General features: G+C 44.2%; 1 protein-coding gene and 1 pseudogene across 1 annotated transcript in view; one reads left to right on the top strand and one right to left on the bottom strand.

Annotated features, from left to right (window-relative positions):
• Nucleotides 1-17,394, top strand: part of LOC115142595 (inactive rhomboid protein 2) — a 49,507-nt gene extending 32,113 nt beyond the window's left edge. The window contains exons 7-17 of the mRNA XM_029682168.2: nt 4,992-5,092; nt 5,286-5,495; nt 5,698-5,809; nt 5,986-6,060; nt 7,394-7,555; nt 7,786-7,871; nt 8,067-8,130; nt 8,374-8,544; nt 8,645-8,745; nt 10,285-10,438; nt 15,101-17,394. Coding sequence (XP_029538028.2) covers nt 4,992-5,092; nt 5,286-5,495; nt 5,698-5,809; nt 5,986-6,060; nt 7,394-7,555; nt 7,786-7,871; nt 8,067-8,130; nt 8,374-8,544; nt 8,645-8,745; nt 10,285-10,438; nt 15,101-15,520 — 1,656 coding nt within the window. The 3' untranslated portion in view covers nt 15,521-17,394. The remainder of the gene's footprint in view (nt 1-4,991; nt 5,093-5,285; nt 5,496-5,697; nt 5,810-5,985; nt 6,061-7,393; nt 7,556-7,785; nt 7,872-8,066; nt 8,131-8,373; nt 8,545-8,644; nt 8,746-10,284; nt 10,439-15,100) is intronic.
• A 6,001-nt stretch (nt 17,395-23,395) lies between these two features.
• LOC115143640 (serotonin N-acetyltransferase-like) lies at nt 23,396-26,772 on the bottom strand (annotated as a pseudogene).
• Between the last annotated feature and the right edge of the window lie 991 nt (nt 26,773-27,763).

Raw genomic sequence — 27,763 nt, 5'->3', positions numbered from 1 at the left:
ATGAATAGTAGGAGTTACAGTGAGTGGAGGGATGAATAGTAGGTGTGACAGTGAGTGGAGGGATGAATAGTAGGTGTGACAGTGAGTGGAGGGATGAATAGTAGGTGCGACAGTGAGTGGAGGGATGAATAGTAGGTGCGACAGTGAGTGGAGGGAGGAATAGTAGGAGTTAGTTAGTGGAGGGATGAATAATAGGTGTGACAGTTAGTGGAGGGATGAATAGTAGGAGTTACAGTTAGTGGAGGGATGAATAGTAGGTGCGACAGTGAGTGGAGGGATGAATAGTAGGTGTGACAGTGAGTGGAGGGATGAATAGTAGGTGTGACAGTGAGTGGAGGGATGAATAGTAGGTGTGACAGTGAGTGGAGGGATGAATAGTAGGTGTGACAGTGAGTGGAGGGATGAATAGTAGGAGGACAGTGAGTGAGGGATGGAGAGGAATAGTAGGAGTTACAGTTAGTGGAGGGATGAATAGTAGGTGTGACAGTTAGTGGAGGGATGAATAGTAGGTGTGACAGTGAGTGGAGGGATGAATAGTAGGTGTGACAGTGAGGGATGAATAGTAGGTGTGGTGGAGGGATGAATAGTAGGAGGACAGAGTGGAGGGATGAATAGTAGGTGTGACAGTGAGTGGAGGGATGAATAGTAGGTGTGACAGTGAGTGGAGGGATGAATAGTAGGAGTTACAGTGAGTGGAGGGATGAATAGTAGGTGTGACAGTTAGTGGAGGGATGAATAGTAGGAGTGACAGTGAGTGGAGGGATGAATAGTAGGAGTGTGACAGTGAGTGGAGGGATGAATAGTAGGTGTGACAGTTAGTGGAGGGATGAATAGTAGGTGTGACAGTGAGTGGAGGGATGAATAGTAGGAGTGTTAGTGGAGGGATGAATAGTAGGTGTGACAGTGAGTGGAGGGATGAATAGTAGGTGTGACAGTGAGTGGAGGGATGAATAGTAGGAGTGACAGTGAGTGGAGGGATGAATAGTAGGTGTGACAGTGAGTGGAGGATGAATAGTAGGTGTGACAGTTAGTGGAGGGATGAATAGTAGGAGCGACAGTGAGTGGAGGAGGGATGAATAGTAGGTGTGACAGTGAGTGGAGGGATGAATAGTAGGTGTGACAGTGAGTGGAGGGATGAATAGTAGGTGTGACAGTGAGTGGAGGGATGAATAGTAGGTGTGAGTGAGTGGAGGGATGAATAGTAGGTGTGACAGTTAGTGGAGGGATGAATAGTAGGAGTTACAGTGAGTGGAGGGATGAATAGTAGGTGTGACAGTGAGTGGAGGGATGAATAGTAGGTGTGACAGTGAGTGGAGGGATGAATAGTAGGTGTGACAGTGAGTGGAGGGATGAATAGTAGGTGTGACAGTGAGTGGAGGGATGAATAGTAGGTGTGACAGTGAGTGGAGGGATGAATAGTAGGAGTGACAGTGAGTGGAGGGATAAATAGTAGGAGTTACAGTTAGTGGAGGGATGAATAGTAGGTGCGACAGTGAGTGGAGGGAGGAATAGTAGTTAGTGGAGGGATGAATAGTAGGTGACAGTGACAGTGAGTGGAGGGAGGAATAGTAGGAGTGACAGTGAGTGGAGGGATGAATAGTAGGTGAGTGACAGTGAGTGGAGGGATGAATAGTAGGTGTGACAGTGAGTGGAGGGATGAATAGTAGGAGTGACAGTGAGTGGAGGGATAAATAGTAGGAGTTACAGTGAGTGGAGGGATGAATAGTAGGTGTGACAGTGAGTGGAGGGAGGAATAGTAGGTGTGACAGTGAGTGGAGGGATGAATAGTAGGAGTTACAGTGAGTGGAGGGATGAATAGTAGGTGTGACAGTTAGTGGAGGGATGAATAGTAGGTGTGACAGTGAGTGGAGGGATGAATAGTAGGTGTGACAGTGAGTGGAGGGATGAATAGTAGGTGTGACAGTGAGTGGAGGGATGAATAGTAGGTGAGTGGAGGGATGAATAGTAGGAGACAGTGGAGGGATGAATAGTAGGAGTGTGAGTGGAGGGATGAGTGGAGGGATGAATAGTAGGAGTGACAGTGAGTGGAGGGATGAATAGTAGGTGTGACAGTGAGTGGAGGGATGAATAGTAGGTGTGACAGTGAGTGGAGGGATGAATAGTAGGAGTGACAGTGAGTGGAGGGATGAATAGTAGGTGTTACAGTGAGTGGAGGGATGAATAGTAGGAGTTACAGTGAGTGGAGGGAGGAATAGTAGGTGCGACAGTGAGTGGAGGGATGAATAGTAGGAGTTACAGTGGTGGAGGGATGAATAGTAGGTGTTACAGTGAGTGGAGGGATGAATAGTAGGAGTGACAGTGAGTGGAGGGATGAATAGTAGGAGTGACAGTGAGTGGAGGGATGAATAGTAGGAGTTACAGTTAGTGGAGGGATGAATAGTAGGTGTTACAGTTAGTGGAGGGATGAATAGTGGAGTGGATGGAGGGATGAATAGTAGGTGTGACAGTGAGTGGAGGGATGAATAGTAGGTGTGACAGTGAGTGGAGGGATGAATAGTAGGTGTGACAGTGAGTGGAGGGATGAATAGTAGGAGTTACAGTGAGTGGAGGGATGAATAGTAGGAGTTACAGTTAGTGGAGGGATGAATAGTAGGAGTTACAGTTAGTGGAGGGATGAATAGTAGGTGTTACAGTGAGTGGAGGGATGAATAGTAGGTGTGACAGTGAGTGGAGGGATGAATAGTAGGTGTGACAGTGAGTGGAGGGATGAATAGTAGGTGTGACAGTGAGTGGAGGGATGAATAGTAGGAGTTACAGTGAGTGGAGGGATGAATAGTAGGTGTGACAGTTAGTGGAGGGATGACAGTGACAGTAGTGGAGGGATGAATAGTAGGTGTGACAGTGAGTGGATGGAGGAATAGTAGGAGTGACAGTGAGTGGAGGGATGAATAGTAGGTGTGACAGTTAGTGGAGGGATGAATAGTAGGAGTTACAGTGAGTGGAGGGATGAATAGTAGGTGTGACAGTGAGTGGAGGGATGAATAGTAGGTGTGACAGTGAGTGGAGGGATGAATAGTAGGTGTGACAGTGAGTGGAGGGATGAATAGTAGGTGTGACAGTGAGTGGAGGGATGAATAGTAGGAGTTACAGTGAGTGGAGGGATGAATAGTAGGTGCGACAGTGAGTGGAGGGATGAATAGTAGGAGTTACAGTTAGTGGAGGGATGAATAGTAGGTGTGACAGTGAGTGGAGGGATGAATAGTAGGTGCGACAGTGAGTGGAGGGATGAATAGTAGGAGTTACAGTGAGTGGAGGGATGAATAGTAGGAGTTACAGTTAGTGGAGGGATGAATAGTAGGAGTTACAGTTAGTGGAGGGATGAATAGTAGGTGTTACAGTGAGTGGAGGGATGAATAGTAGGTGTGACAGTGAGTGGAGGGATGAATAGTAGGTGGACAGGGAGTGGAATGAATAGTAGGTGTGACAGTGAGTGGAGGGATGAATAGTAGGTGTGACAGTGAGTGGAGGGATGAATAGTAGGTGAATAGAGGTGTGACAGTGAGTGGAGGGATGAATAGTAGGTGTGACAGTGAGTGGAGGGATGAATAGTAGGTGTGACAGTGAGTGGAGGGATGAATAGTAGGTGTGACAGTGAGTGGAGGGATGAATAGTAGGTGTGACAGTGAGTGGAGGGATGAATAGTAGGAGTTACAGTGAGTGGAGGGATGAATAGTAGGTGCGACAGTGAGTGGAGGGATGAATAGTAGGAGTTACAGTTAGTGGAGGGATGAATAGTAGGTGTGACAGTGAGTGGAGGGATGAATAGTAGGTGCGACAGTGAGTGGAGGGATGAATAGTAGGAGTTCCAGTGAGTGGAGGGATGAATAGTAGGAGTTACAGTTAGTGGAGGGATGAATAGTAGGAGTTACAGTTAGTGGAGGGATGAATAGTAGGTGTGACAGTGAGTGGAGGGATGAATTGTAGGTGTGACAGTGAGTGGAGGGATGAATAGTAGGTGTGACAGTGAGTGGAGGGATGAATAGTAGGAGTTACAGTTAGTGGAGGGATGAATAGTAGGAGTGACAGTGAGTGGAGGGATGAATAGTAGGTGTGACAGTGAGTGGAGGGAGGAATAGTAGGAGTGACAGTGAGTGGAGGGATGAATAGTAGGAGTTACAGTGAGTGGAGGGATGAATAGTAGGTGTGACAGTTAGTGGAGGGATGAATAGTAGGAGTTACAGTGAGTGGAGGGATGAATAGTAGGTGTGACAGTGAGTGGAGGGATGAATAGTAGGTGTGACAGTGAGTGGAGGGATGAATAGTAGGTGTGACAGTGAGTGGAGGGATGAATAGTAGGTGTGACAGTGAGTGGAGGGATGAATAGTAGGAGTTACAGTTAGTGGAGGGATGAATAGTAGGTGCGACAGTGAGTGGAGGGATGAATAGTAGGAGTTACAGTTAGTGGAGGGATGAATAGTAGGTGCGACAGTGAGTGGAGGGATGAATAGTAGGTGCGACAGTGAGTGGAGGGATGAATAGTAGGAGTTACAGTTAGTGGAGGGATGAATAGTAGGAGTTACAGTTAGTGGAGGGATGAATAGTAGGAGTTACAGTTAGTGGAGGGATGAATAGTAGGTGTGACAGTGAGTGGAGGGATGAATAGTAGGTGTGACAGTGAGTGGAGGGATGAATAGTAGGTGTGACAGTGAGTGGAGGGATGAATAGTAGGTGTGACAGTGAGTGGAGGGATGAAGGGTGAATATAAGTTGTCTTGAGATTTTCTTGAATGTTAAGAAAGTAGTTGGAAGTTAAGAAAGCCAGATCCTGTACTGTTGGAGTGAGACGTGTGATGGAGTATGTAGTGATGTCTATGGACTGGTTGATGGGAATGATGGTGTGTAGGGGAGGATAGTATATGGAGGATTAGTGCAGAATGGCGGATGGAATTTTCTACATTAGAAAATTGAGAAGAGATTTGTTTTCTGTGGGCCTCTCGATAACATTCTCCCCACGTCAATTCTCTGTCTCAGGTGGATGCCCATGATGAGTTGTACTCCATGGCTGATGATGTGTTCGAGTCTCCCCCTATGTCGGCTTCCTATGGAGGTCACCATGAGCCCTACCAGAGCCTGTAAGTAGCCTCCATGAGAGGGATGGGGAGAGTGAGTGATAAAGTCTCATTGGCTTCTACAGTTTTTGACTTTAAGTTTCTTTCTCTCCTCCACTCTTTCAACCCTTCCCTTTGCCTCCTGTTTCTGTCTCTGTTTCTCTCGCTCTCTGTGCGTCTCGCTCTCTGTGTGTCTTTCTTTCTGCCCCCCCATTAGGGACGTGTCTAAAACCCCCACCATGCATATTGAGAAGGCCAGGTCACAGCAGCGGGGGCGTCGTATCGCCTCCCAGGTCAAGCACTTTGCCTTTGACAAGCGCAAGCGGCAGTACGGCATGGGCGTGGTGGGCAAGTGGCTCAACCGTCACTACCGCCGCAGCATCAGCAGCCAGGTGCAGAAACAGCTGGACGACTTCAGCAGCCACAGGTGAGGAGGGAAGGGAAACACGCATATGAATACGTACAGTACTTTCACACAATCCACACCTAGTACTTCACATTTAGTGGGCATTCATTCATCTGTGGGAACCACATACATGTGATTTTCACTCTGCAGCGATATCGTTGTGTACATTTTCAAACGATCCAATCAAATAAGAAAAACAACCCTGCTCTGTCGTGTCCCTCAGACCGTACTTCACCTACTGGATCACCTTTGTCCACATGGTCATCACCATCCTGGCCTGTGCTACCTATGGCTTTGCCCCTGTGGGGTTCGCCCAACACTCCACCACTGAACTGGTGAGGAGTCCCATAGGGCCTAGGCAACTGGACCCCCTAATAGGATCCAAAATGGCTTCTGTAATCCAATGGTTTCTGTGGTGGCTTCTGGCATACCTCTTTTGATCCACAATGGCTACCTTAGGGATCCATTGCGCTGTTTCTCCTGACTGTGTTTTCTTGGTCTCCCTCCACAGGTGTTGAAGAACAAGGGCATCTATGAGAGTGTCAAGTTCATCCAGCAGGAGAACTTCTGGATCGGCCCCGGCTCTGTGAGTCACTGCTCTTCTATTGCACATGTCATACATACTGAATGTCTTTTCAGTCTTACATGTGGGGTCTTTAGTTTTGATGGGCTATGTCTGCGGTGGTCTGTGGTGTTGGTGGGAGACTCACTTGGGCTTCAACAGGACATGCTAAAGAAGTTCTGGACTCACTCACTAGTTCTTATTAACTAGTTATTTACTCAATTACTATAGTGTACTTACTAGTGTGCCTTCTGACTGTGCTAATGTGCCTTCTGACTGTGCTAGTGTGCCTTCTGACTGTGCTAGTGTGCCTTCTGACTGTGCTAGTGTGCCTTCTGACTGTGCTAGTGTGGCTTCTGACTGTACTAGTGTGCCTTCTGACTGTATTAAAGTACTTTGACTGGTCCAAAGGACTTTCTGACTTCATTTTGCCTTGAGAAACTTCACACTTGTCAGGTTCATATCCACTTGGACAGTGATACAGAATGTTCATTACAGAGAATGTGGTGGGCTGACGGTCAGTCACCCATGTTACAGTTTATGTTCTATGTAGGGTGTCAAGTGAAAAGGTGTGTGTTTTCTGATCAAGTAAGACGATGGCTCCACCACATCATCCCACAGTATGAAGAGTGTAAAGGGTCCCACACGACTAGTCTAGTGGGTGGCTATAGCTCAAATAACTGTAGCTGGGGTTTTGGTGGATAACTAGCTTTGTCTGTTCTGTAATGTGATGCACTAGGTACTACCTTTTTGTATGGTTGACTATCAAAATAGGATCTCTTGACTACTTACAATACAGAAAAGAGGTCTAACGACCAGCTAAAACAAAGGCTAGGCCAGTAAGCCTAACGCTTTGGCACTGGTTCTGAGTTGCCTGTTTACGTTAACTTTATTGTATTTCCAGGTTAGGTTAACTGTACTGGGGTTGCCAGGTTAGGTTAACTGTGCTGGGGTTGCCAGGTTAGGTTGACTGTGCTGGGGTTGCCAGGTTAGGTTGACTGTGCTGGGGTTGCCAGGTTAGGTTGACTGTGCTGGGGTTGCCAGGTTAGGTTAACTGTGCTGGGGTTGCCAGGTTAGGTTAACTGTGCTGGGGTTGCCAGGTTAGGTTAACTGTGCTGGGGTTGCCAGGTTGGGTTAACTGTGCTGGGGTTGCCAGGTTAGGTTAACTGTGCTGGGGTTGCCAGGTTAGGTTGACTGTGCTGGGGTTGCCAGGTTAGGTTGACTGTGCTGGGGTTGCCAGGTTAGGTTAACTGTGCTGGGGTTGCCAGGTTGGGTTATCTAATTTTGGTTGCTACGTCAAATATGTGTCTGGGTGCCAGATTAACAATGTATTCCTGTATTCTGTTCCCCCTCACAGGAGGACCTAATCCACCTTGGGGCCAAGTTCTCCCCGTGTATCCGCAAGGACAGCCAGATAGTCAGTCTCATCCAGAAAGCCAAGGACCAGGAGAGAGAGTCAGGCTGCTGTGTACAGAACGACAACTCGGGCTGTGTCCAGACCCTCAGCAACGACTGCTCGGTACGCAAACACACACGTACACAGTACGCTCACATGCATATGTATTATTGTAGGCCCACACACATACTGTAGTAGACCCACACACATACACACAAACCAGTAATATTGTACTCCCACTTATTCTCGCCTGTCTCACACACATTCTCTTGCCACCGAGAGATGAATGCTTGTAAACTAGAAACAAGATGATCAACTTGTGTCTGGCTGTGTTTATTCTGGTCTGTGTGTAGGAGTCATTGGCCACCTTCATGAAATGGAGGAATGAATATGTGGACATTCTGAGGTCATCAGGCTCTGTGTGCCACCAGGACCCCAGGTAAGTCGCTCTGGATAAGAGCGTCTGCTAAATGACTTAAATGTAAATGTAATGTACTGTCTTTGACACTGTTCTACTATAATGACTACAGTGGTCAAACACACTCACTGTCCTGACCTGACAAGGTAAAACTTACTCGAGGGTATCATAAAGTGTCTTCCTGCTATCTGTTTTCCTGGTGCATGCTGGGAACAGGACCTGTGAAGAGCCCGCCTCAGCAGAGCCTCACATCTGGCCCGATGACATCACACATTGGCCGGTGAGTGACAGGAGGATCATTCAGAGTTATGCTCCGTCTGACAGCCATGCTAACATGTATTGCGTGAACAGACACCATTATACATTCCATTTCTACAGAATGTTGCGCCCCACTGTACAGTATAAGCCCCTGGTATTAAAATACAGCAGTGGATGAGAGGTTACAGAACCATCGTAACCTCAGGTCTTGGATCAGTGGAAACCAACACTAGCTTCTTCTCACCTTCCCTCCATCTGATCCCAGATCTGTACCTCCCCACGCAAGACGAACCTGACAGGCTACAGACACATGGACTGTAACCTCAAGGGACGACCCTGCTGCATAGGCACTAAGGGCCGGTGTGAGATCACTACGAGAGAGTACTGCTCCTTCATGCACGGTTACTTCCACGAGGAGGCCACCCTGTGCTCCCAGGTAGGTGGGTGTTTGTCTGTCCTGTGTGGGCGTTGCTTACAGGGTTTGTTTCATGACAGCCAACTCCCTATCTGATCCGGTGGTCTCTCTTCGTTAACAGATCCACTGTCTGGATGATGTGTGTGGCCTCCTGCCCTTCCTCAACCCTGACGTCCCCGACCAGGTCTACAGGCTGTGGCTCTCCTTGTTCCTACATGCAGGGTAATCATACACTGTCTTTCTAAAGTACTTTTTATACATGACATTGTTTTTCGCCTAAAGTGCTTGACAGTAAGACTATGTAGACCTCAGGTCAGCTCACTGTATGTAGTCCCATCAATACTTAGTGCCGGCAGGTAGCCTAGTGGTTAGAGCGTTGGGCCAGTAACCGAAAGGTTGCTAGATCGAATCCCCGAGCTGACAAGGTAAACATTGGTCGTTCTGCCCCTGAAGAAGGCAGTTAACCCACTGTTCTTAGGCCGTCCTTGTAACTAAGAATGTGTTCTTAATTGACTTGCCTAGTTAAATAAAGGTTAAATCAAATAAATGGGTTTTTGCCGACCACATGACCTGACAAGGAAAATCTCTCTAATATGTCCAATGCAGCCATTACAATTAAGTATCTTACTGTGATACAATGTATTTGTCAAAAATCGCTTCTTAGCAAAGAGCAATTTCTCAAGCAATTTAGCTAAGTAGTGCTTTTATTGGCATCACCAGGCAGTACATTTGACGTCACCAGGCAGTACATTTGACGTCACCAGGCAGTACATTTGACGTCACCAGGCAGTACATTTGGCATCACCAGGCAGTACATTTGGCATCACCAGGCAATACATTTGACATCACCAAGCAGTACATTTGACATCACCAGGCAGTACATTTGACATCACCAGGCAGTACATTTGGCATCACCAGGCAATACATTTGGCATCACCAGGCAATACATTTGGCATCACCAGGCAGTACATTTGACATCACCAGGCAGTACATTTGACATCACCAGGCAGTACATTTGACATCACCAGGCAGTACATTTGACATCACCAGGCAGTACATTTGACATCACCAGGCAGTACATTTGACATCACCAGGCAGTACATTTGGCATCACCAGGCAGTACATTTGGCATCACCAGGCAGTACATTTGTTAACAGACCAATAACAAAGAGTTCCAAACCCCTCTGCCAATAAAAGCACTACAAGATAGTCTTAGCAAACTTCTTGCCAAAATTCCATCCCACCAAAACAGGCTCAAATTTCAAACAGTTCTTACACTAATAGGGAATTATCGTCAATTTCACAATTTCACAGTAGTAGTCCAACCTCAGTGTGGAAATATATATAAAACACAGAAAAATCATGTTTTTGATTGCACTGGGCCTTTAATACTTTGTTTAACCCTAGTTGTAGCCTACTACACGGCTCTGGTTATTCCTTGTCAGTTTACATGGTCAGTGAAAGCTCAGGGGATATCCCATTGTGTCCCTAAGTATGACCTTAACATGAAATACTGCGTAGAGAGGATTCCCCCACATGATTCAGATATCGGTACTTAGTGAGGAGATTACAGCACGTGCTGGGGTTCAGGTGTGTGTGCTTATGTTAACAACGTGTAGGTGTGTGTGCTTATGTTAACAACGTGGGTGTGTAGGTGTGTGTGTGTGTGTTAACAACGTGTGTGTGTTAATATAGTATAAGCCTACAGTATGCGTGTACATTTCCATGCGTTGTCCTCTGACTGGCCTCTTCCCTATGAAGCCTCCTCCACTGCCTGGTGTCAGTAGTGTTCCAGATGACTATCCTAAGAGACCTGGAGAAGCTGGCTGGCTGGGTCCGCATCTCCATCGTCTACGTCCTCTCTGGCATCACCGGCAACCTGGCCAGCGCCCTCTTCCTCCCCTACAGAGCTGAGGTACACACACACATACAGGCTCACACACAGGAGCGCACATACACACACCTGCTCAGCTAACACAACTGCCACTGCTGATAGCCATTAAGCTGGTCAGGTGTTTTCTAGGAAAGCTGATGAGCGAGAGACCGGTTAACATCTCAGCTAGGCCCGGGCAGCCACTGAGCTTAGCTCGGGTACTGGAGGAGCTTTGGATAGGGAGATTACTGGACTGGACATGACCCTGTCTGGAGGGTAATCGATTAGGACTTAACTGCCTCTGCCCTGCCTCCATATCACCTGAAGATGGAACAGAACCATTACACATGGCTTGAGAAAGCCATAGAGATCCTGTATTCATTTGTATGCTCAAAGCATTGGAAGAAATTGACAAAAACGTATTGCAATTGTGCGACTGACTGAGTTGCTAGGGTTGGCACAGTCAACGAGATGTTCTGACAGCCTGAGAAGAGCCTTGGCTGCAGTAACCAGATGTGGTGTGCCAGGGTCCCCTAGTGGTGAAAAGCAGTATCAATTCACTCCATGTAATCTGTAAAGCTCCATGCATTCAATACATTTTGCATTCCTTTTCCCAACACGCACAACTGGGTCTCATGTTCATGTTTTTATCACAAATGAGTTTTGACCCAGTCAGTTGACCCATTCTTTCTGTCTCAGACCATGTCTGAGTCTCTCAAGTGTGGTCGCACACACAAACGCACTCTTACACGTTTTGTAATTCACTGTCATTCCCATTGTAGCCCTATCCTCCCTACAGAGGCAATGTCCAGCTCTCTGTGTTCCTCTCCCTGACCAGGACATGCTGGTGCTTGTTGTGTTATCTGGACATGATCTAATCCAACCAAGCCCTTTTCTTCTGCAGTGTGTGATGTGCTAATGGGAAGTTAGTTCAATCCCCTTGAGGTGAGGCAGCTGGCTTAATTGTGCCTGTGTGTTAAGGAGAGAGCGAGAGCGGCAGGGAAGCTCAGTACAGGTTGCGGAGTCAGCAGTAGGGCACAGGAAGTCATTTCAGAGCGTCTTTGGACCCTGTTCCCTTGTAATCTCCTCTTATAGCTTTACCATTAGGCTGTTGCTGACCATTTAGCATAGGAAGAGTGGACAAGTTACTTAAATGTTATTCCCTTGTTCTATTTCCCTCTGGTGTTCAGCCCACTTTCTGTATGACCAGACTAATAGCCCCATCCATGCTCAACTTCATTGATTACAATTTGATTCACTCGTAGTATGTTAGGTTGTAGAAATGAAGAGTGCAAATGTTACTGGAAAGAAGAGCACGCTCTACAGTTTTGTTTTCGAGGACAAGGCTCAGTAACGTGGACAGGAGGCATTGTTTGTGATGTGGGCGTTGCCAAGTGGGAGAAGAGAGCTGCTGTGGATGACCTAGGTAGGCAGCCGCCTATCTGTGCTAGTAGTGGTGGCTGTTTAACAATCTGATGGCCTTGAGATTGAAAAACAGCTTCTATCTCTCTGTCCCAGCTCTGATGTACCTGTACTGACCTCTCCTAATGGATGGAAGCGGGGTGAACAGGCAGTGGCTCGGGTGGTTGTTGTCCTTGATTATCTTTTTTGCCTTCCGGTGACATCATGTGTTGTAGGTGTCCTGGAGGGCAGGTAATTTCCCCCCGGTGATGCGTTGTGCAGACCACACCACCCTCTGGAAGCCTTGCGGTTGTTGGCAGTGCAGTTGCCGTTCCAGGCAGTGATGCATCCCGATAGGATGCTCTCAATTGGGCACCTGTAAAAGTTAGTGAGGGTTTTCGGTGACAAGCCACAGTTTTTTCAGCCTCCTGAGGTTGAAGAGGCGTGGACCATTTCAGTTTGTCAGTGATATGTACACCGGGGAACTTAAAACTTTCCACCTTCTCCACTGCTGTCCCGTCGATGTGGATGGGGGGGGGGGGGGGGGGGGCTCTTTTTGCTGTTTCCTGAAGTCCATGATCATCTCTATTTGTTTTGCTGACATTGAGAGAGAGGTTATTTTCCTGATACCACACTCCGAGGGCCCTCCTCTCCTCCCTGTAGGCCGTCTCGTCGTTGTTGGTAATCAAGCCCACTACTGTTGTCGTCTGCAAACTTGATGATTGAGTTGGAGGCGTGCATGGTACGCAGTCGTGGGTGAACAGAGAGTACAGGAGAGGGCTGAGATCGCACCCTTGTACAAATAACACATTTACTGTTTTAAACATATGAAACATTCTGACACGAACAAAAACATTTGAAATCCTATTCATACTTGGGGGTAAATTGGATGAACTAGACACCTTGTGTTAATTAACTCATCTGAAACCTTGAACTTAAAATATTAGCAACCGGGCCTCCCGGGTGGCGCAGTGGGTAAGGGCGCTGTACTGCAGCGCCAGCTGTGCCATCAGAGTTCCTGGGTTCGCGCCCAGGCTCTGTCGTAACCGGCCGCGACCGGGAGGTCCGTGGGGCAACGCACAATTGGCCTAGCGTCGCCCGGGTTAGGGAGGGCTTGGTCGGTAGGGGTGTCCTTGTCTCATCGCGCACCAGCGACTCTTGTGGCGGGCTGGGCACAGTGTGCGCTAGCCAAGGTGGCCAGGTGCACGGTGTTTCCTCCGACACATTGGTGCGGCTGGCTTCCGGGTTGGATGCGCACTGTGTTAAGAAGCAGTGCGGCTTGGTTGGGTTGTGTATCGGAGGACGCATGACTTTCAACCTTCGTCTCTCCCGAGCCCGTACGGGAGTTGTAGCGATGAGACAAGATAGTAGCTACTAACAATTGGATACCACGAAATTGGGGAGAAAAAGGGGGAAAATTAAAAAAAAAAAAAAATTTTGTTTTCTTCGCTTTTGATGAGTAAACTACCAAAGACGACCTCTTCAACCCTCTCCCTCATGTTGTTGTTATGAAGTGAGAGTACGACAAAGGTCACACTAGTTAGTGCACTGAGCCCAAGTGTCACAACTTGGGCTACTGAAAACCAATCGCCTTCTATGTTAATTTACCAGTGAGGGCAGCTGGAAGTGGAAGTGGTGGAAGATCAGGCACGTGTCACATGCCAAAGTAAGATGAACATAAAGAGGCATCAGTCCAAGAGCCCCATGGGAATGCCTGAGAATATGTGCGTGTGTAGGGTTGCAAAATTCCTGGAACTTTAAATAAATTCCCAGCTTTTCCTTGAATTCCTGGTTGGAGGTTTCCTGGAATCAGAAGGGAATAAGCAGGAAATCCAGAATCCTCAAGCCAGGATTTTTGGAAAACCAGGGAATTTATTGAAAGATCCAGGAATTTTGCAACCCAATGCGTGTGACTTGATGTCATGGTCTATTATTACTGGCTAAAGCTTCTGGTGATGTGTGATGAGCAGTATGACCAGCAGTCTTGGGTGGGTCAGGGTTGGATGGCCTATAGGGTTATCTCAAGATCTTCATAGAAATAGCAAGATTTCTTGGATTTCTCATTCAACTTTAAAAGTAGTTTATTCAGTTCTGGTGGAGGTTTCAGAAATGCGTAATAATACAAAAGTAACAATCGCTAGTACTTCTTCAAAGGACTTTGAGTCACTCTTCAGTGCAGAAATTCAGATGTCAAAAGTTGAGATGTTCTGCAACTCCGCCTCTCTCTAAAGAAACAACTCGATGTCAGAACAGTAACATTCCTTAGTTCTTCTTCAAAGGACTTTCTGAGTCACTCGTGAGTGCAGAAATTCAGATGTCAGAGAAAGTTCAGACGTTCTGAAACGCAGCCTGTCAAATGAAGTGTTCAATGGCCAATGAAGCTTAGACTGTCTAGCGCTGGCTGGGAAATGATTGGATTCAGAGCACCCATATAGCGTGTCTTGAACGTGTAGGCTGCGTGCCTAGGGCGTGTGAAAAGCCTCACTCCTCCTGTCCTTGTGGGAGGTTAGCCATCTCAGATTAGCCATCTGCCCCTGTACGCCTATCACAGCCCTGACGTCAATCTAATCAGGATGCCAGCTGTAGAACCAGTGACCAAAGAACCATTGCTCTGGATTTCAGTCTAGACGTAATTATTGAGTAGTTACATTTCCATTGTACCTTAACAGTCGTAAGGTTTAGAACGGAGGCACAATGTAATACTCTTTTGTTATACTACTCCAACAATGACACATTCCCATTTTTGGAACATCCACCGTCACTGTAGACATAAAAGTGGTTAAAATGTCAGATGGTGTAATTACATATTGATCGCAGCATTTATTTGAGGACATTATACCAAAAATAAATCCCCTGCTGAGATGAAGTCAATTGCAGGTCTAAGCCTCTCCAAACATCCATTTGGATCAGTAGACTACCGACCAAATTCACTATTACACACAGACACCAACATTTAATGCTGGTGAACCTGCTTCCCATTTTGCCCGGTTCCTATTGTCCTCTGCTATAAGGGACTATACCAACTCAGCCTCAGTCATCTGCCTATCCATTAGCAAGGAGCACGTATGCTACCACCACTTCCTTCATGTTAATGCACTTTCATTTGATATGAATTTCAACAGATGATATGCCCATCGCAGTTGTCAACAGTGACATTCATTCACGTACGTGCTGGTCTTATCACCCATTCATCCAGTGGTGGCATCGTCATTGAGTGAAACATCAACCCCTCCCTCCATTTAGTTTGGACAGAGCAGGTGGATGTATGACTCTCTTTTCCCTCTCTCTCTGGTTATCATCCAGGTTGGCCCAGCTGGCTCCCAGTTCGGGCTGCTTGCCTGCCTGTTTGTGGAACTCATCCAGGGCTGGCAGATGCTGGAGAAGCCGTGGAAGGCCTTCCTCAAACTGGTGGGCATCGTCTTCTTCCTGTTCCTGTGTGGCTTGCTGCCCTGGATCGACAACATTGCCCACATCTTCGGCTTCCTCAGCGGCCTGCTGCTCTCCTTCGCCTTCCTGCCCTACGTGACGTTCGGCGACTTCGACAAGTACCGAAAGCGTGTCCTCATCCTGCTATCGCTGCTGGTCTACCTGGGCCTGCTCTCCTCGCTGGTCGTCTGGTTCTATATCTACCCCATCAACTGGCACTGGCTGGAGCACCTCACCTGCCTGCCCTTCACCAGCAAGTTCTGCGAGAAGTACGACATCGACCATGTGGTGCACTAGGCTAGCACTCACTAAAGCACTAGCGGTTAATGCTAGCTGGCTTTAAAGCCTGGACATTCACTGAAATGCTAACAGCTAATGCGAGGCTTTAGAACCTGGACAGGAAGCGCAGTGGAAAATACTTTTAAGGGAAACAGAACTTGAAAGGGAGAGCGCATCTGGTTCGTATGCCCGTAAGCACCCAGGGTATCTACGCACATTGACTTCAACACTGTAAAGCTATGCTAGTTCCTCTGGAGAGAGCGACTCAGTCTGAGCGTGGTGTTAAAGTGGACTTGGAAGACGACAGAGGATATCCGACCCTATCGGTTCATAAACTATCACGTTAATACTACAGAGGCCTCTTATGTGTTACCTTTTGTACTCATTTTCTACAACACTGGAGGTATCTAACACTACGTGATATAGCATTTCATTATGTTCAGATACTTTGAATTAGCTGTTCATGTGAGCATTTCACTATGCTATTGAATACAAGTCATTCAGTCTGCCACTGGCTGGAGCATTGTTTCAACTTGAACCTAGTTTTGTGTGCTTTTCATTACTTTTCCATGGCACTATTTTGGGGACCAGTTAAGAGTTAAGAATTTCTTCCAATAGCAGTTGCCTTTCACATCGAATTATACTGTACAGACAGTTTCAATAGAATGGTGTTATTGTATCTGTAAATGATGGTGTGACCTTCCAAATCCTGCCTTCCATTCTGCCTAGGTTATTTGTATCAACTGCCACAGGTGCTAGATAAATATACATCTAACTAATTCCAATTGAACTGTGTCACTGCCCCAAAGACAAGCTGTTTGTCCTACGGAAGGCTTTTCAGTTTAAACTGTGTCACTGCCCCAAAGACAAGCTGTTTGTCCTACGGAAGGCTTTTCAGTTTAAGGGCACTACTAATTAAACACGTTGACTTGTTCTGGCCATAATTGTGCCATATCACTGGACATTGTGTTTTATAGCTTTGATACTCAAACATTAATTACACGTAATATCGTAAGAATATAGGATCTGACTGACAGACCAGAAGGCAGTATGTGATCGGATTGTGCAAACTAGAAAGTCCATGTTGTTTCACTTCAAACTACGATGTGCCTGCACTATATCTACTGTAATATATATATTAGTAATTATAGCACTTGAGGGATATCAGAGCAAATTACCACTTATCAATGTGTTATGTGTATATATTTCAAAGCCGAACGAGAATCTGTGTACTGCGTGCCTTGATCAATGGCCATTGATTCACGAAAGGCTGCTAGTCACTCTTGCCATTACTGATATCAAAATGGCCAACAGAGTTTCTGCCATCCTGGCCTGGTCCTGGTCTCTTGGATTATGACCCTCTCCTCTGGCAGGTGTCCACTCTTCACTGCTTAGGATGTTTCCTGAGAGGTGGATTTACTATGCTTTGTTAAGTCACTTCACTCACCAGCAGTCAACTGGTGGTCGTTAATGGCCGACTATGTCTTCATAGTGGTTTTGGTTGGACGATCGTTGAGTACTGTTTCACGTTGTTTTGTCATGTGGGCATTTAAATGGTTGTGAACTTGTTTCATTTGCTAGGAGTCTGTCCCTCCATTTTCTTTTGATGTGAACACTTTAGCACAGTCTGGTCCTCTTCATAGGAATTCACAGTGCCTTCTGAAATGTGTGTAAGCCTTGAATTTGAGTGTCTGTAAATCGGCAAGCAAAAATATGTAAATGCATTTGGACCAAATTGATTAGTTATTTATTGGATTAAAAAAATAATACTTTGGAATTTGCTCTTTTACTGAGATATTGTGATATATTATTGCTGCAGTTTAAGATGTTACACTTACGTGTATGTACAAATTCAGACGATGTTCTTAAAAATAAATATACATTTAATCATGTTTTCCCTTGTGTGTCTTGAGCTCAGATTCAACTACCGGTAACCTTTCCTGGAACTACTACTTTGGATCTATGCTTCTGAACTATTTCTCTTGACAATTGCATTCAGCCGGGTAGTGTGGTTGTGCTTGAAAAGCGAGGAATAGAAATACTGTTGTAGATTCACCTTCTTCAAGAGAGATTTACTCCACAACTTTCATCTCTGTGGGTCACGTTTTTTTGCAAGCTGAGAAGTTGAAAACAAGTTGCTTTGTCCTCGAAGTCAGGCATTTGTTAATCATAGAAACCCTACAGTGTAATGCATTTCTACATTCCAAGTGAAAGGGAAACAGTCAGAAACAGAAATGCTTGAAAAGGTTTATTTTCTTGTTTTCAAAATGTTATAAAAATCAGTCATCTCTTGATTCACGTTTGATGGAGACAAAGGTGGTGGTTTCTACAGGGGAAAATGCCTAATATCGTTTATCAAGGAATGGAAAATCCCGGGGAGGGATATTGGTAAAAATTACTGTGTTTCAAACATTAAAATGCTATAAAGTCTATTTTCAAATACTGTGCCAGCTACAAGTATATTGTTCACAACTCCATACTATATTGGCACTTGGATTCCCATAAATGTGTCATTACTACTAACACCCTTCAGACATGGCCTGTACAGGTAATGCTGCTTACTGAATACAGTAGGCCTGGGCTTTGTTTAAAAGGCTTGGCAGCAGCAAATAGGCGATTCTCGTAAATCCCTAAAAGTTAATGACAATAATGCCTGCTAATGGACAAGTTAGCAGTTAAACCCCTATAGCCCCAGGGGGACAGGCGTGCAATACTGGTCTACTTTGGAGACTGGCTTCGCTGCCGACAACAAACACAGCCTGGTTTGCTTATATCCCTCCCTGGTATACTGTATATCGGTATTCTAATTTCAATATTTTCTCACAATCTAGAAAGAAACAGGTGCTAGCTAAAAGGGTAATACTACCATTAATACTACTACCATGGTATATACCATGGTTTATAAAAGTCACCACCCAGCTCTTTTAGCTGCCCAGTGCATTTTAAAGGCAGAAATACAGAAGGATAAGCAAATGAAAGTCCCAGGCAATCGCCCAGGTGTTGATGTGCCATAAAGCTGCATATTCAGACAGGAAGAATGAGATTGAAAGTGTTCTTCCTGGTTGCTTGGCTCAGGAGACAACAGTTAAAAAGAGACATTGAGTCGATGCTGTTTTAATGCTTGCAGTGGATCGATACACAAGCAGCACAGCCACAAAACGCTAACAGGAAGAGACAGAAGCTAGCTGACCCTTCTTCAATTTAGGCCTACCTGCATTTTCGTTAGATGCTCAAGTCATCCATCAAGGTGCAGTTTGTTTGCTAAAATCTCAGACTTAACATGAGTTTAAACATGTCCAGCATTGTATACAAAAATGTGTACTTTGCTGCACTTTTCTAATGTAAACCTAGAGCCTTTTTGTCAGTTAGCAGATTCTATTTGGTCATCACGAATAAGACATTTTGTAAAAATGAATTAAGTAATACATTTGTAATTACTCAAGTAATTCCATATCTTCCCCAAAGATCATGTCAGCCTTTGAGATGAAAAAAAAGCCTTTTGTGAACTAACACTCACATTTGACCCCCCCCCTACTAGCTTTGACTTTGCTGATAGGTACTTTGAGGAAAAATGTGCAGTTGAAGTCGGAAGTTTACATACACCTTAGCCAAACAATACATTTAAACTCAGTTGTTCACAATTCCTGACATTTAATCCTAGTGAAAATTCCCTTTCTTAGGTCAGTTAGGATCACCACTTTATTTTAAGAATGTGAAATGTCAAAATAATAGTAGAGTGATTTATTTCAGCTTTAATTTTTTTCATCACATGCCCAGTGGGTCAGAAGTTTACATACATTCAATTATTATTTGTTAGCATTGCCTTTAAATGGTTTAACTTGGGTCAAATGTTTTAGGTAGCCTTCCACAAGCTTCCCCCAATAAGTTGGGTGAATTTTAACCCATTCCTCCTGACAGAGCTGGTGTAACTGAGTCAGGTTTGGAGGCCTCTTTGCTCGCACCCGCTTTTTCAGTTCTGCAAACACATTTTCTACGGGATTGAGGTCAGGGCTTTGTGATGGCCACTCCAATACCTTGACTTTGTTGTCCTTAAGCCATTTTGCCACAACTTTGGAAGTATGCTTGGGGTCATTGCCCATTTGGAACACCCATTTGCGACCAAGCCCTTTTTCCTCCAAACATAACGATGGTCATTATGGCCAAACCGTTCTATTTTTGTTTCATCAGACCAGAGGACATTTATCCAAAAAGTACAATCTTTGACCCCATGTGCAGTTGCAAACCGTAGTCTGGCTTTTTATGGCGGTTTTGGAGCAGTGGCTTCTTCCTTGCTGAGCGGCCTTTCAGGTTATGTCTATATAGGACTGGTTTTTACTGTGGATATATATACTTTTGTACCTGTTTCCTCCAGCATCTTATCAAGGTTATTTGATTTTGTTCTGGGATTGATTTGCACTTTTCGCAGCAAAGTACGTTCATCTCTAGGAGACAGAACGTGTCTCCTTCCTGAGCGGTATGACGGCTGTGTGGTCCCATGGTGTTTATTCTTGCATGCTATTGTTTGTACAGATGAACGTGGCACCTTCAGGCATTTGGAAATTGCTCCCAAGAATGAACCAGACCTGTGGATGTCCACATTTTTTTCTGAGTTCTTGGCTGATTTCTTTTGATTTTCCCATGATGTCAAGCAAAGAGGCACTAAGTTTGAAGGTAGGCCTTGAAATACATCCACAGGTACACCTCGAATTGACTCAAATGATGTCAATTAATCTATCAGAAGCTTCTAAAGCCATGACATTTCTGGAATTTTCCAAGCTGTTTAAAGTAGAGGTCTACTGATTAATCGGCATTGCCGATTTTCAAGTTTTCATAACAATCGGTAATTGACATTTTTGGACTACTATTACTTTGCACTCCACAAAGAGACCACCTGCTACGCGAGTGCAGCAAAGAGCCAAGGTAAGTTGCTAGCTAGAATGAAACTTATCTTACAAAAACCAATAAATCTTAAGATAATCACTAGTTAACTACACATGGTTGATGATATTACTAGTTTATCTAGCTTGTTCTGCGTTGCATATAATCAATGCGGAGCCTGTTAATTTATCATCAAATCACAGCCTACTTCACCAAACGGGTGATGATTTAACAAGAGCATTCGTGAAAAAAGCACTGTTGCACCAATGTGTACCTAACTATAAACATCAATGCCTTTCTTAAAATCAATACACAAGTATATATTTTTTACCTGCATATTTAGTTAATATTGCCTGCTAACATGAATTTCTTTTAACTAGGGAAATTGTGTCACTTCTCTTGCGTTCCGTGCGAGCAGTCAGGGTATATGCAGCAGTTTGGGCCGCCTGGCTCGTTGCGAACTGTGTGAAGACCATTTCTTCCTAAGAAAGACAGTAATTAATTTGCCAGAATTCCACATAATTATGACATTACATTGAAGGTTGTGCAATGTAACAGCAATATTTAGACTTAGGGATGCCACCCGTTAGATAAAATACGTAACCGTTTCGTATTTTACTGAAAGAATAAACATTTTGTTTTCAAAATGATAGTTTCCGGATTTGACCATATTAATGACATAAGGCTCGTAGTTCTGTGTGTTAATTATATTATAAGTAAGTCTATGATTTGATATTTTATAGAGCAGTCTGAGTGGTGGTTTGCAGCAGCAGGCTCGTAAGCATTCATTCAAACATAATTTATCTGTGTTTCCCAGCAGCTCTTCATTGTGCTTCAAGCATTGGGCTGTTTATGACTTCAAGTCTATCAACTCCCAAGATTAGCCTGGCACTACTAAAGTGCCTATAAGAACATCCAATAGTCAAAGGTATATGAAATACAAATGATTTAGAGAGAAATAGTCCTATAATTCCTATAATAACTGCAACCTAAAACTTCTTACCTGGGAATATTGAAGACTCATGTTAAAAGGAACCATCAGCTTTCATATGTTCTGAGCAAGGAACTTAAACGTTAGCTTTTTTTACATGGCACATATTACACTTTTACTTTCTTCTCCAACACTGTGTTTTTGCATTATTTAAACCAAATTGAACATGTTCCATTATTTATTTGAGACTAAATAGATTTTATTTATGTATTATATTAAGTTAAAATAAAAGTGTTCATTCAGTATTATTGTAATTGTCATTATTACAAATATATATATATATATATATATATATATATATATATATATATATATATATATATATATATATATAAATATAATATATAAATAATCGGCCGATTAATCGGTATCTGCTTTTGGGGGGGGGGTCCTACAATAATCGGTATAAATATCGGCGTTGAAAAATCATATTCGGTCGACCTCTAGTTTAAAGGAATTTTCCAATCTGTTTAAAGGCACAGTGTATGTAAATGTCTGACCCACTGGAATTGTGATACAATGAATTATTAGTGAAATAATCTGTCTGTAAACAATTGTCATGCACAAAGTAGATGTCCTAACTGACGAGTTTTAATGACTCCAACCTAAGTATGTATGTAAACTTCTGACTTCAACTGTACTTACTATGCCTGTGATATGTGGTTGTCCTACCTAGCTATCTTAAGATAAATGCACTTAACTGTAAGTCGCTCTGGATAAGAGCATCTGCTAAATGAATAAAATGTAAATGTTTGGTCTCTTACGGGTCAACTATCTTCTGTAACACCCACCACATAGGACACACAAACCCTGCCACAACACAAGACAGTGAGCAGAGACAAACACCTACCAACCACTGCACTAGTATCCCACATGTAACTCACAGCAAGTGTAATGCCGTTCCCAGAAACTTTGTGCAATGGACTGGGAACGAGGTTTCATCAAACTGCTTACATACAGTAGTGGCACTGCACTAGTATCCCACATGTAACTCACAGCAAGTGTAATCCCGTTCCCAGAAACTTTGTGCAATGGACTGGGAACGAGGTTTCATCAAACTGCTTACATACAGTAGTGGCACTGCACTAGTATCCCACATGTAACTCACAGCAAGTGTAATCCCGTTCCCAGAAACTTTGTGCAATGGATTGGGAAAGAGGTTTCACCAAACTGCTTACATACAGTAGTGGCACTGCACTCGTATCCCACATGTAACTCACAGCAAGTGTAATCCCGTTCCCAGAAACTTTGTGCAATGGACTGGGAAAGAGGTTTCACCAAACTGCTTACATACAGTAGTGGCAAGAAAAAGTATGTGAACCCTTGGAATTATCTGGATTTCTCCATAAATTGGTCATAAAATTTGATCTGATCTTCATTTAACAGACAAACAGTCTGCTTAAACTAATAACACACAAATGATTGTATTTTTCTTGTCTATACTGAATACACCATTTAAACATTCACAGTGTAGGTTGGGGAAAGTATGTGAACCCCTAGGTTAATGACTTCTCCAAAAGCTAATTGGAGTTAGGAGTCAGCTAACCTGGAATACAATCATTGAGACGAGATTGGAGATTAGAGCTGCCCTGCCCTATAAAAAACACTCCCAAAATTAGAGTTGGCTATTCACAAGAAGCATTGCCTGATGTGAACCATGCCTCGAACAAAAGAGATCTCAGACGACCCAAGATGAAGATTTGTTGACTTGCATAAAGCTGGAAAGGGTTACAAAAGTATCTAAAAGCCTTGATGTTCATCAGTCCACGGTAAGACAAATTGTCTATAAATGGAGGAAGTTCAGCACTGTTGCTACTCTCCCTAGGAGTGGCCGTCCTGCAAAGATGACTGCAAGAGCAGAGCGCAGAATGCTCAACGAAGTTAACACCCAAACAAGGGCACTGCGTTCATCCACCTCTGGCCTGCTCGCCTCCCTACCACTGAGGAAGTACAGTTCCCGCTCAGCCCAGTCAAAACTGTTCGCTGCTCTGGCCCCCCAATGGTGGAACAAACTCCCTCACGACGCCAGGACAGCGGAGTCAATCACCACCTTCCGGAGACACCTGAAACCCCACCTCTTTAAGGAATACCTAGGATAGGATAAAGTAATCCCTCTCACCCCCCCTCCCCCTGAAAAGATTTAGATGCACTACTGTTCCACTGGAGGTCATAAGGTGAATGCACCAATTTGTAAGTCGCTCTGGATAAGAGCGTCTGCTAAATGACTTAAATGTAAATGTAAATGTTAAGAAGAATCCTAGAGTGTCAGCTAAAGACTTACATAAATCTCTGGAACATGCTAACTTCTTTGTTGATGAGTCTACGATACCTAAAACACTAAACAAGAATGGTGTTCATGGGAAGAATCCACTGCTGTCCAAAAAACATTGCTTCACGTCTGAAGTTCGCAAAAGAGCATATGGATGTTCCACAGTGCTACTGGCAAAATATTCTGAGGACAGATGAAACTAAAGTTGAGTTGTTTGGAAGGAACACACAACACCATATGTGGAGAAAAAAAGGCACAGCACACTAACATCAAAACCTCATCCCAACTGTAAAGTATGGTGAAGGGAGCATCATGGTTTGAAGCTGCTTTGCTGCCTTAGGGCCTGGACAGCTTGCTATTATCGACGGAAGAATGAATTCCCAAGTTTATCAAGACACTTTGCAGTAGAATCTGTCCGCCAATTGTAGAATCTGTCCGCCAATTGTAGAATCTGTCCGCCAATTGAAGCTCAACAGAAGTTGGGTGATGCAACAGGACAACGACCCAAAACACAGAAGTAAATCAACAACAAAATGGCTTCAACAGAAGAAAACATGCCTTCTGGAGTGGCCCAGTCAGAGTCCTGACCTCAACCCGATTGAGATGCTGTAAGAGCGCGTTTCACACCAGACATCCCAAGAATATTGCTGAACTGAAACAGTTTTGTAAAGAGGAATGGTCCAAAATTCCTCCTGACCGTTGTGCAGGTCTGATCCGCAACTACAGAGAATGTTTGGTTGAGGTTATTGCTGCCAATGGAGGGTCAACCAGTTATTATATCCAGGGGTTCACATACTTTTCCACCATGCACTGTGAATGTTTACATGGTGTGTTCAATAAAGACATGAGAACATATAATTGTTAGTGTGTTATTAGTTTAAGCAGACTGTGTTTGTCTATTGTTGTAACTTAGATGGTTCGTGTCGCCTCAAACACCACTGTTGCGGTGCACCACTGTTGCGGTGCATGTACGTGTGGCCCTGGACATGGTACATAATCTCAAAGAAGGTCAGGGGCCCCACTGGGGCCCTGCACTTTAAAGCCTGACTTCTGGTAGAAAGGGACCAGGGAATATTCGCACATGAGCACGGCGCAGCATACATAGGGCAGGCAGCGCAGGTACTGCAGGTAGTGCCACATCAGGATGGAGCCCTTGCCTTGCTGCCGGAAGGTGCGGTGGACAGCAAGTACATGGAGGTGGACCGTGGGGCTTGTGGAGGCTGAGAGCATCCTGAAAAAGGAGGGAGGGAAGGCTGAGTTTTGAGTGCATGAGTGCAATGTGAGATCACCCGACTAACCATTTATCATTGTCATGGTGTTTTTTCATGATCAGCTCTATTGAACCCTGAATTGACAGGTTTGTTTATGTGGATATAAGGTTATTGCATTCTCTGATTTTGAGGTGTTTTATATAAAAACCTTAGAAGTCCCTGTGCTAAATAAATATTGTACTTATCTATTGATAAAATACCACATTGAAGTACATCCTCAAAGCTTGTCTTTTTATTAATTGGGTAGGCTACCAAAAGTCATTCATTATATTAAAGACAATGTCCCACTTCTTTAACACATTTTGACTTGGGGCTTACCATGGCTAGTTTCTCCTGGTCCCACAGTGGCAACAAGGTGTCCCTCCTCAAACCAGCCCACTGACAGCTCAGGGCATAGCGTCAGGAAGTGACACACCTCATCCAAGTGGAGCGGACACTCCAGACACAGAGATGAAGGCTGAGGAAGGCAGACAGACAACACAAGTCCATGACCAAGTACACACATAGTTGCTTAGTCTGAATCTCAGTTTGCTTACTTCCAACTACATACTTGGTGAAATGAATCCAAATCATGACTGACTGACTGTTTGATTGTCATGAATTTGGTTGGTATCCAAAGATTTATTCCCAAAATGTATATTAGCCTAGTCTATAAAACATGTAAAAGTAAACTTTATACGTAAAGCACCTCATCCTTAAATAGTCTACATTTGACAAGTCCAAATAATGACATAGCATATTTTTTTCCCCAAAACATCAAATAAACTTTTTAAAGTCTAGGTACAAAGTTGTAAAGAAAAACGACGAGTATTGGGGTAAAAACAAGTTATACATTTGAGTAAGTTAAAAGTTGTTACCCTCTCTCTCGATCACACTGATTGCGTCCTCCGGGCGGAGGCAACGGAACTCGCTGGCCGGGAGTGTGTGGCGACGCCAGCGCCTGGGGAGGTGGAACCCATGGGAGGGCGCATTTGGAGACTAGATTTCAGGAAAGGCAGGGCACTGACTGTCGACATGGTGTCTGATCGAAGTTCCAAGCTCTTAAATCAAATAAAAATGGTGAACTTTTCAATATAATTTCTACTTGGGTATTGAATGACTGCCTGTCTCTTTGATATCTGCTCCACTCAAGTGATCCGAGTGAAGAAGGGTTGTGCGTAAAGTCAGGTTAATGTGGTGCGCCGTGTGTATTTATACCTTTGGCGCTTAAACGCTATTGGGCATAAACTAACAAACTGGATGACCAAATTCTGGGAGAATACCTGTCAACAACAAACATATTTACCCAGATTTATTGGGGATATTCGTCACTTGTGTTTGGAATTAGCCTCCTGTAAAGATATAAACTAATGGATCGGCTTTTGGCTACGCCTACCAATCACCTATTTTCAGTTATGTTATCTATAAATGACAATTTACATATAGGTTTAAAAATGCAGTGTAATGATGGGTACAATTTTGGCCTTCTATACTGAACAAAAAAATATTAACACACATGCCACAATTTCAAAGATTTTACTCTGTTACAGGTTATATAAGGGAATCAGTCAATTGAAATAAACTAATTAGACCCTAATCTATGGATTTCACATGACTGGGAATACAGATATACATCTGTAGATCACAGATTTTTTTTAAAATTAAAGGTAGGGGTGTGGATCAGAAAACTAGTCTGTATCTGATGTGACCACCATTTGCCTCATGCAGTGTGACCGTTGATCAGGCTGTTGATCGTGGCTTGTGGAATGTAGTCCCAATCCTCTTCAATGGCTGTGCGAAGTTGCTGGATATTAGCAGGAAGTGGAACACACTGTCTTACTTGCCGATCCAGAGCATACCAAACATGCTCAATGGGTGACATATCTGGTGAGTATAGAGGCCATGGAAGAACTCTGACATTTTCAGCTTCCACATGAGGTGATGGCAGCGGATGAATGGCACGACAATGGGCCTCAGGATCTTGTCACGGTATTTCTGTGCATTCAAATTGCCATCGATAAAATACAATGGTGTTTGTTGTCTGTAGCTTATGCCTGCACATACCATAACCCCACCGCCACCATGGTCACTCTGTTCACAACATTGACATCAGCAAATCGCTCGCCCACACAACGCTATACACGTGGTCTGCGATCGTGAGGCCGATTGGACATACTGCCAGATTCTCTAAAACGACGCTAGAGGTGGCTTATGGTGGAGAAACTAACATTCAATTATCTGGTGGACATTCCTGCAGTCAGCATGCCAATTGCATGCTCCTTCAAAACCTGAGACATCTGTGGCATTGTGTTATGTGACAAACTGCACATTTTAGAGTGGCCTTTTATTGTCCCCTGCACATCATTGTGTAATGAGCATGGTGTTTAATCAGCTTCTTGATATGCCACACCTGTCAGTTGAATGAATTATCTTGGCAAAGGAGAAATGCTCACTAATAGGGATGTGAACAAATTTGTGAACAACATTTTTGAGAAATAAGCTTTTTGTGCATATGTCTGGGATCTTCTTTTTCTGCTCATGAAACATGGGACCAACACTTTACATGTTGTATTTATATTTTTGCTCAGTGTATAATTTCAAACATATGTGGAGAATATGCTGTGTGTAATTTTTTAAATGCCCATTTTATTTAAATGTTGATATCAACACCACTCTATCAGAATTTTCTTCATGGAATAGGTCTACTGGTGATTGTATTATAAATCCTATTGTTTGCGCTCATCTATTTACCAAACGTCATGTGACTCAAATAAGGGAACCTTTTCCACTGGGCATCAATTGTCACGAGATTGTGGTTCATGTTTTTTTCCCCCATGTAAGAGTTTGTTGATCATTATTTCAGTTTGCATGTA

Source organism: Oncorhynchus nerka, linkage group LG15 (genome assembly GCF_034236695.1).
Source record: "Oncorhynchus nerka isolate Pitt River linkage group LG15, Oner_Uvic_2.0, whole genome shotgun sequence".
In the NCBI taxonomy this organism is placed as follows: domain Eukaryota; kingdom Metazoa; phylum Chordata; class Actinopteri; order Salmoniformes; family Salmonidae; genus Oncorhynchus; species Oncorhynchus nerka.
Note: the sequence above shows the minus strand (reverse complement) of the source record. Positions and strands in the feature narration are given on the sequence as shown.